This window comes from Nansenia antarctica, assembly GCF_963989245.1.
Source record: "Nansenia antarctica genome assembly, chromosome: 16".
Lineage (NCBI taxonomy): Eukaryota > Metazoa > Chordata > Actinopteri > Argentiniformes > Microstomatidae > Nansenia > Nansenia antarctica.
In genome coordinates, this window is record NC_137686.1 from 3,812,820 (window position 1) to 3,829,157 (window position 16,338).

The 16,338-nt window shown below is 42.7% G+C and overlaps 1 protein-coding gene across 1 annotated transcript in view; it reads left to right on the forward strand.

Moving 5' to 3' along the window:
• The window catches only part of obscnb (obscurin, cytoskeletal calmodulin and titin-interacting RhoGEF b), a gene marked incomplete at both ends in the record, with an annotated part of 121,911 nt that overhangs the window by 95,962 nt on the left and 9,611 nt on the right, over positions 1-16,338 (forward strand). The window contains 13 exons of the mRNA XM_080546549.1: positions 4,731-4,847; positions 6,372-6,590; positions 7,104-7,137; positions 7,257-7,309; positions 7,533-7,634; positions 8,629-8,685; positions 9,759-9,898; positions 10,464-10,664; positions 10,798-10,874; positions 12,046-12,216; positions 12,610-12,769; positions 13,688-13,801; positions 14,270-14,434. Coding sequence (XP_080402675.1) covers positions 4,731-4,847; positions 6,372-6,590; positions 7,104-7,137; positions 7,257-7,309; positions 7,533-7,634; positions 8,629-8,685; positions 9,759-9,898; positions 10,464-10,664; positions 10,798-10,874; positions 12,046-12,216; positions 12,610-12,769; positions 13,688-13,801; positions 14,270-14,434 — 1,610 coding nt within the window. The remainder of the gene's footprint in view (positions 1-4,730; positions 4,848-6,371; positions 6,591-7,103; positions 7,138-7,256; positions 7,310-7,532; positions 7,635-8,628; positions 8,686-9,758; positions 9,899-10,463; positions 10,665-10,797; positions 10,875-12,045; positions 12,217-12,609; positions 12,770-13,687; positions 13,802-14,269; positions 14,435-16,338) is intronic.

Here is a 16,338-nt window from a genome sequence, read left to right on the forward strand (position 1 = left end):
TAGGTCTGTCTGACTGGTTCATGGTAGGTCTGTCAGACTGGTTCATGGTGGGTCTGACTGGTTCATGGTGGGTCTGACTGGTTCATGGTAGGTCTGTCAGACTGGTTCATGGTAGGTCTGTCAGACTGGTTCATGGTAGGTCTGTCTGACTGGTTCATGGTAGGTCTGTCTGACTGGTTCATGGTAGGTCTGACTGGTTTATGGTAGGTCTGTCTGACTGGTTCATGGTAGCTCTGACTGACTGGTTCATGGTAGGTCTGACTGACTGGTTCATGGTAGGTCAGACTGGTTCATGGTAGGTCTGTCAGACTGGTTCATGGTAGGTCTGTCAGACTGGTTCATGGTAGGTCTGTCTGACTGGTTCATGGTAGGTCTGTCAGACTGGTTCATGGTAGGTCTGACTGGTTTATGGTAGGTCTGTCTGACTGGTTCATGGTAGCTCTGACTGACTGGTTCATGGTAGGTCTGACTGACTGGTTCATGGTAGGTCAGACTGGTTCATGGTAGGTCAGACTGGTTCATGGTAGGTCTGTCAGACTGGTTCATGGTAGGTCTGTCAGACTGGTTCATGGTAGGTCTGACTGGTTCATGGTAGGTCTGACTGGTTCATGGTAGGTCTGTCAGACTGGTTCTTGGTAGGTCTGACTGGTTCATGGTAGTTCTTTCAGACTGGTTCATGGTGGGTCTGTCAGACTGGTTCATGGTAGGTCTGTCTGCTTCATGGTAGGTCTGTCAGACTGGTTCATGGTAGGTCTGTCAGACTGGTTCATGGTAGGTCTGTCAGACTGGTTCATGGTAGGTCTGTCAGACTGGTTCATGGTAGGTCTGTCAGACTGGTTCATGGTAGGTCTGTCAGACTGCTTCATGGTAGGTCTGTCTGACTGGTTCATGGTAGGTCTGACTGGTTCATGCTAGGTCTGTCAGACTAGTTCATGGTAGGTCTGACTGGTTCATGGTAGGTCTGACTGGTTCATGGTAGGTCTGTCAGACTGGTTCATGGTAGTTCTTTCAGACTGGTTCATGGTAGGTCTGTCAGACTGGTTCATGGTAGGTCTGTCTGACTGGTTCATGGTAGGTCTGTCTGACTCGTTCATGGTAGGTCTGTCAGACTGGTTCATGGTAGGTCTGACTGGTTTATGGTAGGTCTGTCAGACTGGTTCATGGTAGGTCTGTCAGACTGGTTCATGGTAGGTCTGTCAGACTGGTTCATGGTAGGTCTGTCTGACTGGTTCAAGGTAGGTCTGACTGACTGGTTCATGGTAGGTCTGACTGGTTCATGGTAGGTCTGTCAGACTGGTTCATGGTAGGTCTGTCTGACTGGTTCATGGTAGGTCTGACTGGTTCATGGTAGGTCTGTCTGACTGGTTCATGGTAGGTCTGTCAGACTGGTTCATGGTAGGTCTGACTGGTTTATGGTAGGTCTGTCTGACTGGTTCATGGTAGCTCTGACTGACTGGTTCATGGTAGGTCTGACTGACTGGTTAATGGTAGGTCTGACTGACTGGTTCATGGTAGGTCTGTCAGACTGGTTCATGGTAGGTCTGTCTGACTGGTTCATGGTAGGTCTGACTGACTGGTTCATGGTAGGTTTGACTGGTTTATGGTAGGTCTGTCAGACTGGTTCATGGTAGGTCTGTCAGACTAGTTCATGGTAGGTCTGACTGGTTCATGGTAGGTCTGTCTGACTGGTTCATGGTAGGTCTGTCAGACTAGTTCATGGTAGGTCTGACTGGTTCATGGTAGGTCTGTCAGACTGGTTCATGGTAGGTCTGTCAGACTGGTTCATGGTAGGTCTGTCAGACTGGTTCATGGTAGGTCTGTCTGACTGGTTCATGGTAGGTCTGTCAGACTGGTTCATGGTAGGTCAGACTGGTTCATGGTAGATCTGACTGACTGGTTCATGGTAGGTCAGACTGGTTCATGGTAGGTCTGTCAGACTGGTTCATGGTAGGTCTGTCTGACTGGTTCATGGTAGGTCTGTCAGACTGGTTCATGGTGGGTCTGACTGGTTCATGGTGGGTCTGACTGGTTCATGGTAGGTCTTGTCAGACTGGTTCATGGTAGGTCTGTCAGACTGGTTCATGGTAGGTCTGTCAGACTGGTTCATGGTAGGTCTGACTGGTTCATGGTAGGTCTGTCAGACTGGTTCATGGTAGGTCTGTCAGACTGGTTCATGGTAGGTCTGTCAGACTGGTTCATGGTAGGTCTGTCAGACTGCTTCATGGTAGGTCTGTCTGACTGGTTCATGGTAGGTCTGTCTGACTGGTTCATGGTAGGTCTGTCAGACTGGTTCATGGTAGGTCTGACTGGTTCATGGTAGGTCTGTCAGACTGGTTCATGGTAGGTCTGTCTGACTGGTTCATGGTAGGTCTGTCAGACTGGTTCATGGTAGGTCTGTCTGACTTGTTCAAGGTAGGTCTGACTGACTGGTTCATGGTGGGTCTGACTGGTTCATGGTAGGTCTGACTGGTTCATGATAGGTCTGTCAGACTGGTTCATGGTAGGTCTGTCTGACTGGTTCATGGTAGGTCTGTCAGACTGGTTCATGGTAGGTCTGACTGGTTCATGGTAGGTCTGACTGGTTCATGGTAGGTCTGTCAGACTGGTTCATGGTAGGTCTGTCTGACTGGTTCATGGTAGGTCTGTCAGACTGGTTCATGGTAGGTCTGTCTGACTGGTTTATGGTAGGTCTGACAGACTGGTTCATGGTAGATCTGACTGGTTCATGGTAGGTCTGTCTGACTGGTTCATGGTAGGTCTGTCAGACTGGTTCGTGGTAGGTCTGACTGACTGGTTCATGCTAGGTCTGACTGACTGGTTCATGGTAGGTCTGACTGGTTCATGGTAGGTCTGTCAGACTGGTTCATGGTAGGTCTGACTGGTTCATGGTAGGTCTGATAGACTGGTTCATGGTAGGTCTGTCTGACTGGTTCATGGTAGGTCTGACTGGTTCATGGTAGGTCTGTCAGACTGGTTCATGGTAGGTCTGACTGGTTCATGGTAGGTCTGACTGACTGGTTCATGGTAGGTCTGTCAGACTGGTTCATGGTAGGTCTGTCAGACTGGTTCATGGTAGGTCTGTCTGACTGGTTCGTGGTAGGTCTGTCAGACTGGTTCATGGTAGGTCTGTCTGACTGGTTCATGGTAGGTCTGTCAGACTGGTTCATGGTAGGTCAGACTGGTTCATGGTAGGTCAGACTGGTTCATGGTAGGTCTGACTGGTTCATGGTAGGTCTGTCAGACTGGTTCATGGTAGGTCTGTCAGACTGGTTCATGGTAGGTCTGACTGGTTCATGGTAGGTCTGTCTGACTGGTTCATGGTAGGTCTGACTGGTTCATGGTAGGTCTGTCAGACTGGTTTACGGTAGTTCTTTCAGACTGGTTCATGGTAGGTCTGTCTGACTGGTTCATGGTAGGTCTGTCAGACTGGTTCATGGTAGGTCTGTCAGACTGGTTCATGGTAGGTCTGACAGACTGGTTTATGGTTGGTCTGTCTGACTGGTTCATGGTAGGTCTGTCAGACTGGTTCATGGTAGGTCAGACTGGTTCATGGTAGGTCTGACTGACTGGTTCATGGTAGGTTAGACTGGTTCATGGTAGGTCTGTCTGACTGGTTCATGGTAGGTCTGTCTGACTGGTTCATGGTAGGTCTGTCTGACTGGTTCATGGTAGGTCTGTCTGACTGGTTCATGGTAGGTCTGACTGGTTCATGGTAGGTCTGACTGGTTCAAGGTAGGTCTGTCAGACTGGTTCATGGTAGGTCTGACAGACTGGTTCATGGTAGGTCTGACAGACTGGTTCATGGTAGGTCTGTCAGACTGGTTCATGCTATCAAGTGTCAAGTGGTTTTCCATAGTGATGGCAGTGGACACACAATAACATGGATGTTTGTAATGAATGGTTCATGTTTGTAATGAATGGTTCATGTTTGTAATGAATGGTTCATGGGTCTGTTGATAGGTCCAGGAGAGATGATGCCTGAAGATGCTGGAAAGATCAAAGGTACAGTATATCAGGTTTATCATGCATATAGTATTTCAGTATGTGAGCCAAGCCATTGATTCTTTACGGCATACTCTGTAACCTACACATCTGTGTGATTAGCTTTACTGCTATGTGTGTACAAAATGCAGCTGCAAGAGTGTTAAGCAAAACAAGCAGAAGAGCTCATATAACTCCTATTTTAGAGACTCTACACTGGCTTCCTGTTAAGTTCAGAATAGATTCCAAGATCCTTCTGCTTGTTCATAAAGCTCTCACTGGCACAGCACCAGAATATCTGAAAGACCTTTTGCTAGCATATCAGCCCAATAGAGCTCTCAGGTCTTCTGACGCTGGTTTTCTCTGTGTACCACATGTACAAAAGAAGAGATTTGGTGAGGCTGCATTCTCATTTTATGCACCCAGATTGTGGAATGCACTGCCAGTTTACATTAGGGATGCAACCTCAGCAAATATGTTCAAGTCAAGACTAAAAACCCATCTTTTAAATATTGCCTTTAAATGACTAAATAATTAAATTATGATTATATAATGATTAAAGCACTTTGAGCTGCAACGTTTGCAGGAAAAGTGCTATACAAATAAAAGTTGTTATTATTATTATTGTTATTATTATTGTTAGTATTATTATTATTATTATTGTTATTATTATATTATTGTTATTATTGTTATTATTATTGTTGTTATTGTTATTATTATTATTATTATTATTATTATTATAACATCAGTGCTTGTTTGTTTGACAGACTCCAAGGAGCTGCTGGTGCCTCCGCGCTTCCTGGAGAGGTTCAGCAACAGGAAGGTGAAGCAGGGAGCCAGCATCACCCTGTCTGTTAAAGTGGAAGGTATGTCAAAACTCAACATACTTCATGTACATTATATTGCCAAATGTATGTGGACACCCGAACATCACACCCATATGCGTTCAACATCTCATTCCAAAAACCATGGGCATTAATTTGAATTTCACCCAGGTCTAGCATACAGTGCTGTGAAAAAGTATTTGCAGTATTTGTATTTTACAGGTGAACCTGTAACCATAGCATTTCAACATCACATGACATTATACCTCTTCTCTTGGGATGAACCGGGATGTGGCTCTGACATTGCAACTCCTCCCCCATATATATCCCTGTTCTTTCTATTAAAGTTTGTATCCCTCTGTATCTCCACCGTAGCATCATAAAATGTATTGTCTAAATGAGTTTCAGAAATAGCTCGAATGTGAATCTTGTGAGAACTATATTTCTTAGGCTACATATAGGATATGTCAATTCAATTCAGTTCAATTCAATTCAACTTTATTCGCCATGTGCAGTGCACTAGGAACATGACTTATTCTCCATGCTGAACAAGCTACAGCACATACAACAACAAGACGACAACACAACAATACTCAAGACAATATATACAGTACCAATATGAGTGAATAAATATACTGTACAACTTGGGATTCATATGGCTCAGTCATTATCATTAGAAGGTTCTTATCCTGTTGCTTCAACAACCTGGGTTAGTCACATGATCCTCCTCTCCACTTCTCCCTTTTGGCAGCATGACGGCCCCTGGCTTCAAGTCAGTTAGGTCATCAGGTGTAAAAAGTAAAAAAAAAATAATAATAATAATTGAGAGTACAGTAGAGAACGTAGATAGAACTTACATTTGTTAAAACGTTAAAAAAAAGTTTTGCGACAGACGTGAACTAGCATGCAAGAGATGGTCAGAGAACAAAACACAGGCAAAACAGATGCTAATAGCTAATGCTAAAAAGGAACATCGCTACAAACATCTGACTGCATGTTTAGCAGATCACAACATGCTAATAGAACTTCAACATGCTAAAAACACATAACTACACATAATTAGATGATCATGCTGTCCTTGCTTTTGAACACGTCCTAAAACACTTTTTTTTGGGTTTTTGCTCATTTGCGCCACTTGAGGATTGCCAACTTGCCTTCCTTTTTACCAGACCATGTCACATATTGAGTAAATTGTTAAAGAAATTTGAGCTAATGTTAGGAGAGCCATAGAAAGGCCTCTCACACAGGTCTTCTCTGTTTGTCATTTCTTTTAAATGATTGACATTTTTAGGAACATTCCTTTCACTTTGAAAGTGTCCAGTAGACTACGTATAAAAAAAGAAAAAAAAATCCCAATTTCATATATTTTAATTTCAGGCTCTGAAGTAACAAATTGTGCAGTGGGCGAATACTTTTTTCATGGCGCTGTACATTGACATAGTCAGGACTGTACATTGACATTGTCAGGACTGTACATTGACATAGTCAGGACTGTACATTGACATAGTCAGGACTGTACATTGACATAGTCATTACTGAGGTGTCACTCCCTCTCTCCTCCCCCAGGTTCTCCCACGCCCCAGGTCTCCTGGCTGAAGGAGGAGTCGGCCACGGACGTGCTGTGGATCAAGCCAGACACCAAAGGCTACAAGGTGGCCAGCTCTGGACGCCAGCACAGCCTCATTCTGATGGATGTGGGCGCCGAGTACAAGGGCACCTACACCTGCATCGCCACCAACAGAGCGGGCCAGTCCATCTGCACCGCCCACCTGGAGGTGGAGGAGGGTGAGGAACGGGGAAATAGGATAGGCCTTTTACAAACCCTGTCCCAATTCTCCATCCTTTCTCCCTGAAGTGTACACTTGTCCACTCCACTAAAACAGATATACAAGCATAGGATTGGTATAATAGCCTATGCATACACCAAACATATGCTTTTAAATGTGTGTAGGGTAGTGTACACTTCAGGAAAAAGGATGGAGAATTGTGACATCGGGTCTGTAAAATGCATACCTATATTGAGACCAGAAACTTTAAATGGCATATACTGTACATTGACATTGGCTAATAAATTATTTCTGAAACCATGAATCCATATCGGCCCTTTAAAGGGCAAATCTGGGATTCAAACCATAACAAAGAGGTCTCCCTCCCTTGAAGGGTGTCAATTCCTCCAACGTTTGCAGGAAAAGTGCTATACAAATAAAAGTTATTATTATTATTATTAATAATAATAATAAATGATTTTATAAAGAAGAACATTACGGTTTATGTTCCTAACATGTTTTTCTGTCATAGTGCCACGACCAAAGGAAGAGACCAAAATCCCAGAGTGAGTTATCATCGGAGATACAGATTTATACCAATCATCCCGTATAACACCATCCATCATTTTGTCTGTATACTGTATGTGCTCAGTGAGTAATTATGATGCTTTCCTGTTTTATTCAGGGTTTTGGGGATTACTATCAGCCCTCCAGACGACGAAGTCAGCAGAGGAAAAGGTGAGAGTGGCAGTAACACAGTAACACAGTAACACAGTAACACAGCCGTTTTAGGTTCATTGAGACCACTGCCCTTTTTTTCCGATACTTAGATGAACTGGTGACTTAGATAAAGTCCCAACTCCAAGCTCAATCAGTCACACCTCACATGTACTGGATGGGTTTGACACAGGACTGCTGTTTCCTCCATTTGAACATAGCTGACATGTTTTCTGGTTGCTAGGGGAGGTGAGAGTACCTTTCCTAGGTGACGTGGGCACAGAGGAGTTCCTGATGAAGCTCACCTCCCAGATCACCGAGATGGTGTCTGCCAAGTTCACTCAAGGTTAGAGACAAATGTTTCAGAATAGCTCTGAAAGATTTTCTATTTAAAATATTCCACAACATTATGTTGATTCAGATAAGTTGATGAATGTTATAATGTGTCCCTAAAATATGCTATGACTTCCTACTGGTTACTTATGAAGTAGATAGAAGCAACTCCAGGTGTTTATCTTTTTATAATCTATGCATGTTGAGGGATATATTGGTGGAATATGTCTTGATGTATTGGATAGTTTGTGTGTGTGTTTCTACTGTAAGCAAAAATAATCCGATTAATTTGCGTCTGTATACAGTATATCTGGTGATATGTCTGATGATATAGCTGGGGATACAGAATAGTTTGTGTAATGTTTTTAACGGCATAACATCGACATTTGAATTGGACATTCATTGCCTTTTGTAACGCTGTCATAAACACTATAAGCTATCTGCCATAACAATTCATCGCAGTTTACGGTATGTCATGTTACGACAAATGAATTGGCACTGTCATCACACATGTAGTCAGCTAATGGGCTAGCTAACAAGTCAGTTGTTGTGACTGCTGCACAAACTGTCATGAATGGCCGTTACTAATAGAGCTTTATGCAGGCTTTATGAATGAACAGCTCAAATAACTTTGCCTTTTGTCATTGCCTTTGCTGCTCACCCATCATTGTTTTGTATATGTTTGGGATTGGGGGATTTAAAATTAATTTCATGTCTGTAATCGAGGGATTCAGGCAGCTTTTCAATTCTTGAATTGGAATTTTCAATTCACCCCCAAACGGATTGACTTTCAAATCTGAACTGATCCCAATGCACTCACTGATACTTTCGTTTTCAAGAGTGTTTTTTGGAGCAATGTGTGGATTCCTACAACTTCCTCCTTCCCCTCCGGACATGTGGTTAATGGACTCCCTTCATTCCCTCAGCCACTCCTCCTTAATTTCATCCTTCACGCCATCCATCCATTCACTCAGGTTGCTCATACGAATCATTAATTTGTTATTCAGACAGCTCAGAGAACCATCAAGTGCTCCAGTGGATGAAATCTTGGCCCAAAGCCTCCAGTATGTATACACAAGTACATCCACCAGACTCTCACTAAAAGCCGTAGATTCTTTCCACAAGACAGTTGTTGCTTTGTCTCTGTTGATTTTGACTTTGAAGCTTTGGTTTCTTGTGTAGTCATCTTGCTATGACCTCCTCAGCATCCTTTCCTATTTGTTTGTTTGGAATCAATATCTTGAAGAGGAGTTCTTAGCATGCCACTAGACATTAGACGATGACATTCAAGTATGTCCATGTTGCACGAAAAGTAGGCACCTGAGGTGATGACTTGTGGAAACAATATACTGGCCATTTCTTTTGTCTAAGATGACGAATTTTACAGATGAATACATTGACTCTAAACATTCTGAAACAAAGCAGGCAGGATTCAATGATAAAGTGTCTCCATCATTGCGCCATGTCAGTATGGTCAAACATTGCTTTCTTTATTTTCTATGGTCCATGATCTCAATTCATGATCTCAATTCGATGCATTTTTTAGAGTGATTATTTTCTGTCTTGTCAAGGCAGGTAACGACAGGTTACCTGTGCATATGATTTAAATGGCTTTGACATACATGTCTACACTCAGACATGTATGGATACACCTAAGACCACACATGTTATTTGGACAGTAGCTTTCATATGCATGCCTCTAGAATACTAACTAGATCACAATAGTGGAAATAGCATTGTAATCGTAACGTAATGACTGTTGTGCAGTTGCAAAATTGTTAGCGGCACTAATGTGTAGGTATCTAACCTTCAAGAGTAATCTTGATTATTAACTATGTCGACGTTAAGAGATACAGTAATACCAACACAGTTGAAAACCATCCTCACCTAGTGACAAGGGTTGCTAAGCAAAGCTACACACTTGAGGTGGACTGTGGATGTTTCAGTTCCCCCTTTCTGTGAATATGTGTGTGTGTGTGTGTGGGTGTGTGTGTGTGTGTGTGTGTGCGTGTATGTTTGTCAAGTGTACATTTGTCAGGTGTGAATGTTTGTGGAGTGTGCGTGTGCGTGTGCGTGTCTGTGTTCTATGCACTCTTGTCCCTCTCTGACCCCCCCCCCCCCCCCCTCGCTGCTCCAGCCTCCCTGCGTGTTCCCGGGGGGGACAGTGACGACGAGACCAAGACCCCCTCAGCCACGCCCCATCACGGCCGCTCCCGCCCCCCCTCCCTTATTGCAGACTCCTCCTCAGAGTCAGACGAAGGCGATGCTAGGGGAGAGGTAAGACGCTTCAGTCGGACCTCATAAGGGACCAATCCTAACCAGAGAGACACACTTTTTGCCGTTATTGTGGAATTGTGGCCAAAATTATTTCACTCAAATTGTGGATTAAGGTCAATGCGAAAAAGAAAAAAAAAGCAGTTTACAAGCCCAGATGGAATTCTGTCAAATATATCACTGGATCAAAATGTTTATATTCAATTCCATTGAATGGAATCAATTAAAAAAAACTTTTCAAACACAACAATTGTGGTATAGTGACTGGCAAGGCCCTGTTCCATCGTCTGCACACGTTTGCATGTCAGATATTATTGATCTCTTTATTTTGTTCTGTAATTTTTATATTTTTCTTTGATTTGTTTTACATGAACTGTAATCACGTTCTATGATCAAGGGAGACGCTCCAGAAGCCCCTCTGGGTTTCTTGTCTTCCTGCTTCTGATCTCTATAATGTATTATGGTTATCGTGTGTATGAATTATTTTTTTACTGTGTGCTAAAAATAAATTAAAAATAATAATAGATACACCAACTACTTTTCGTGTACTTTTTGTGTTGGACTCCAGATGTTTGACGTCTACGTGGCCACGGCGGACTACAATCCCATTATCGCCAGCAAAGAAACGATTTCTCTGAAAGAGGGCCAGTATGTAGAAGTTCTGGACTCAAACCATCCTCTGAAATGGCTGGTACGGACCAAACCCACCAAAACCACCCCGTCACGCCAAGGCTGGGTCTCCCCAGCCTACCTGGACAGGAAACTGAAGGTGTGTCTCAACAGCCAAAGCCACTGACATGGTATTCATTGTAACTTCACCACCGATCTTTGCTGCTAGTTCTAATGACCTGACTGGGTAGTAAAGTTATTCCCCTGGTGGTAAACGGTTGGTTGTGTTCCAGCTGTCTGCTGATGCTGCTGACCTGCCAGAGGCCGGCGGAGAAGAGGTCTCAGAGGGAGAATACAAGAGGAGGCTCTGGTGAGCACTGTTACATCACGGTTACATCACTGTTACATCACTGTTACATCACGGTTACATCACTGTTACATCACTGTTACATCACTGTTACATCACTGTTACATCACTGTTACATCACTGTTAACACCACTGTTACATCACTGTTAACACCACTGTTCCATCACTGTTACATCACTGTTACATCAATGTTACACCACTGTTACATCACTGTTACATCACTGTTAACACCACTGTTACATCACTGTTACATCACTGTTACATCACTGTTACATCACTGTTAACACCACTGTTACATCACTGTTACATCACTGTTACATCACTGTTACATCACTGTTAACACCACTGTTACACCACTGTTACACCACTGTTACAACACTACTACATCACTGTTACATCACTGTTACATCACTGTTACATCACTGTTACATCACTGTTAACACCACTGTTACATCACTGTTACATCACTGTTAACATCACTGTTAACACCACTGTTAACACCACTGTTACATCACTGTTACATCACTGTTACCACCACTGTTACATCACTGTTACATCACTGTTAACACCACTGTTACATCACTGTTACATCACTGTTACATCACTGCTAACACCACAACTAGATTAAATACATGGTCATAATGATGCTCGAAAATATTTGTACATGATTTGTCTTGGGATTTCTTTGGGACTATTCCAAATGTCCATTTTGATATATCACGTCACGGTATGGTTAATACAAACACTGTTTCCCATTATTCTTATGAGATTGTCCATTGAAAGTGTTATTTAGTCCAAGACTTCTGTGGAAAAAAAAGGCAAGGCAAGGCAAGTTTATTTGTATAGCACATTTCATACAACAGGGGCAAATCTTTACATACAGCATGAAAAGAAATACAGAAAAAGGATAGTAATAAAAATTAAAAAATTAAAAATAAATGGCAAGAATAGATACATATATATAGAAAATGGATAGATAAACATTTAACAACATAATAAGACAATGAATAAAAAGATATAGATAAAATATACTGCAACTGTATTCAACCGCTCTCCTTCCCGATATGGCGTGTGAGATTGCAGGTACTGCATCTGTATTTATCTTCCGCGACGCGCATTGGTGGAAAAGAGGTCTGAGTGACACCCCCTAACTATCATGCTCTGCCCTCCGCAGTCAGCTGATCCAGGACCTGATCAATAGTGAAGCAGACTTCGTCAAGGAGATGGCCTTCTTCACCTCCCACCACCTCCAGCAGGCGGACAGCCCTGACGCTCCGACTGACGTCACCGGCCAGAAGGACGCCATATTCCGAAACATCGCTGAGATCAAGGCCTTCCATAGCGAGTGGGTGCATCTAGACTGCTCCTTTTGTATTAACCTGTTAAGCTATTAAAGTGGGTAGTCCCCCAAAAAAATATATATATGATTTTACGCTTATCTTGGCTGTAGTTGATACCCCCCATACATTTTTTTTAGGCTTGTATTTTTGGGGGGGTCATTTAGCTATTCTGAAAATGTCCAAAACACCTCAACAAGACACACCAATCCAACCCCAATTACAACAGTGTCCCCTTCTAAAGAGCTTGTTTGCATTCAGTTTGTTAAAGTCACTTTGTTGCACTATAATTCATTTTGGGGGTTTTGATGCATATATATATATATTTTTTTTTATTATAAAAAAAATATTATACTTCTTTTTTAATAATGCATTCTCCTCTGTGGTACTGTGTTTTCCAGGTCCATGCTCCCTAAGCTGAGTGAGTGTGACACAGATGACGACATCGCCATGCGCTTCCTGAGGAACACAGAGGGCTTTGAGAAGTACCTGCAGTACCTCGTAGGTCACTCTCAGGCAGAGGCGGCTATAAGTGACAAGAACGTCCACCAGTTCTTCAAAGTAAGGCGACTTCACCTCGGTCAAATACTTATGTCAAATATGTTGTTGTTGTTGTTTTGTTGTTGTTGGTAGGCCTACAATGAAACCAGTGGAATAGTAAAAAAAAAAGACTGCACACCTGAAAGCTAAATGAAACACACCTCAAATACTTTCTGTTGTTTGACATGACATCTGACAGGGAGCAGACCTAGATATCGCTCGTATGAACCCTGACCACGGCTAACAGGTGGTGATAATAGGCAATAATAGGGGTAGTGGTGGCCTAGGGCAGAGATTCCCAACCTATGGGCCGCGACAGTACTGCAAGTGGGACGCCAAATCATGGGCAAAATATTTTTTTTATGATTTTTTTTTTTTCAATTTAACGTTTCAATTTAAAAAATACATGCATGGTACTGTATTTTTTTTTTTCTTTAAAACCTTCAAAAATGCATCATCAGTGTGCTAATACTAACTAGGCCTACTGCACTGTATGTATGATGATTGTATGATGATGCATATGGAATCTCCAATAAGAATAAGAGAATTGTTGAGAATTCTTGAGAGAATTGAAGAGAATTGAAGAATAAGAGAAAATGTTTTAGGCGTCCATAAAATGCCTATGTGGGCCGCGAATACTTTTGAGATTTTTAAGTGGGCCTTGATTCCAAAAAGGTTGGGAACCGCTGGCCTAGGGGATAGTGAGTTGGACTGGTGATCAGAAGGTCATGAGGTCATTCAAATTCCACCTGGGAACACCACCCCTAGTGTGTCCTTGAGTAAGGCACTTAGCCCTAAATTACACCAGGGAGACTGTCCTTGTAATCTCTAATTGTAAATCGCTTTGGTATCTGCTAAATGGTCAAAATGGTAAATACAGTTATGTTTTTGTGCTGATGAACTATTGTTGTGTACCTGCGACTTATCTCTTTGTCAAAGGAGTACACTGACAAAGAGCAGGCCAACGCAGACCCTGCCAACCCCGGCCTGAGCATCAACGCCTACCTGCAGAGGCCCCTGGAGAGAATCCAGAAGTACAAGGCCTTGCTCAAGGTGAGAGTTGAACATTTGGAGTCTTTTTACAGTTGCATTTTACAGTACAGTGATGTCAGGGTTTTTTACATAGTAGTTAACATTGTAAAATAGTGATAATTACCCAATAATCATCATCATTATAATCATTATAATCATTATAACAAGCACCACTTGTAGGGAGTGAGTGACCAAGTGTGTTGAGTTTCCTAGAAGTACGATCGTTGCTACATAATTGCCTTGTGAGTACTTTGGATGAATACACCAAACCAGTACCAGTACCTACATTTAGGTTCTACCCTTTTTTTTTTTTTTTGCCACACAGAGTATCCCATGTGAGGTTCAATTACTGTGTATTCCTTTTGGATGTGATCGCTGAAATCTGAAAACATTGCCAATTTTGTGTGGATTATGGATGTATGTATAGATTAGGAGCTGATCGATCAGTTTTGCATGGATTAGGGAGCTGATCAGTTTTGTCTGGATTAGGAGCTGATCAGGAACAAGGCCAGGAACGGGCAGAACTGCTGCCTGCTGGAGGAGGCCTACGCCCTGGTGTCCTCGCTGCCCCAGCGCTCAGAGAACACCCACCACGTCTCCATGATAGAGAACTACCCCGCCACGCTGGACGTGCTAGGAGAGCCCATCAGACAGGTACCTCCCCCTCAGCTAACCAGCGCTTATCATGAGGATGTTGGGATATTATGTTGTTGGGGGCGGCTGTGAGAGCTCCATGGTTGACATGGACCTGGGGGTTAACAAACAACTAAAAAAGGGTCTGGGAAACAAGCCTCTGTTCTAGAGTTGTAGTAGTTGATGTTTCTATAGTAACAGTTGTAGTAGTTGATGTTTCTATAGTAACAGTTGTAGTAGTTGATGTTTCTATAGTAACAGTTGTAGTATTTGATGTTTCTATAGTAACAGTTGTAGTATTTGATGTTTCTATAGTAACAGTTGTAGTATTTGATGTTTCTATAGTAACAGTTGTAGTATATATAAAAAAAAAAAATTATGAGTGGGGCAGTCCCACTCATATTTAGAATTTTTATTGACAGATACAGTAGAGATTTAGACAGGAAGGATGGGTGAGAGAGAGAGGAGGGATGACATGCAGGATATGTCCCCGGCCGAAACCGGGGACCCTGCAGTTACATGGTCAACGCTTAACCCGCTACGCCACCTAAGCGCCCCACAGTTGTAGTATTTGATGTTTCTATGGTAACATTTGTAGTATTTGATGTTTCTATAGTAACAGATATAGGGCCCTATTATGCACTTCTTAACTTGCCGTCTTAAGTCTTAATTAAGACGCACCGCCAGGTTAAGACCTACCGCCACCCTTATTATGCGCTTCATACGCGCTACTGCTATTATGCAGGTGTCGATAGGCGCCCACACATAAGACGTAAAACTCCCGTGCATATATTACTCATTGTGGGAGTGTTCATATGTTAATGAAGTGCACTAGGCGCCCCTGCTATTATGCGATCTGACTTTGCTCCTAGCGCTAAGAAGTGGTTTGAAAAGTTCTTAAGTTTAGACTTCATGCACGTTTTGAAACACGAGCGCGCCTCCGCGGTTTGCGCATGCATGTGGGCACACATGAACACGCATGTGGCTCCACGGCAAGACGTCAATTACGGTCACAGTATAAATGCCACCACTGGCAAATGTTAAACCAGAGAGAGAGAACAATGGAATATATCCTAGGAAGGAATTATGATAGACGAAGACGGCGCGCCGAGCGCATATACCGGCAACGACTTTGTTACCTCGGACATCCTGGATTCGTGATCTAAGCATTTTAGCGCTTTCAATTGGTGATCCAACTGTTAATAATGCTATAATATATTGCAATTACAATTATATTATAGCCTATTATTAAAATATGTATAATATAGCCTATATATATATTCTTTTATTCTGTTTACAGAGCAGCAATGCTTGTATGAGCTGCGCTTCACCCGTCAGGCAGTAACTGACATATGTCGTTTGGTCAGCAATGACCTCATGCACGAGCTTGTTACTTTCTTCTGCAGAGAAGCGCGCTGACCTCCTTCTTAGGACTTCCATAATAGCATAGCGCTAAAGACTCAACGCAGCCGGTTCTTAAAGGGAATGGCACCTGGCACGCTGATTGGGTTGATTGAGAAGACGCCCAAAACACACCCATGACTAATTTCTTTGCTTAGCGCCGGGTTTTAGGCGCCCACTACCGCACGCATAATAGCAAAGTGGCCTTGACCACGCCTCCACGTCTTAAGTTTAGATCTACCGCCTCGTCTTATTGCTTAAGACTTATGAAGTGCATAATAGGGCCCGTAGTATTTGATGTTTCCATAGTAACAGTTGTAGTATTTGATGTTTCTATAGTAACAGTTGTAGTATTTGATGTTTCTATAGTAACAGTTGTAGTATTTGATGTTTCTATGGTAACAGTTGTAATATTTGATGTTTCTATGGTAACAGTTGTAGGGCCCTATTATGCACTTCTTAACTTGCCGTCTTAAGTCTTAATTAAGACGCACCGCCAGGTTAAGACCTACCGCCACCCTTAT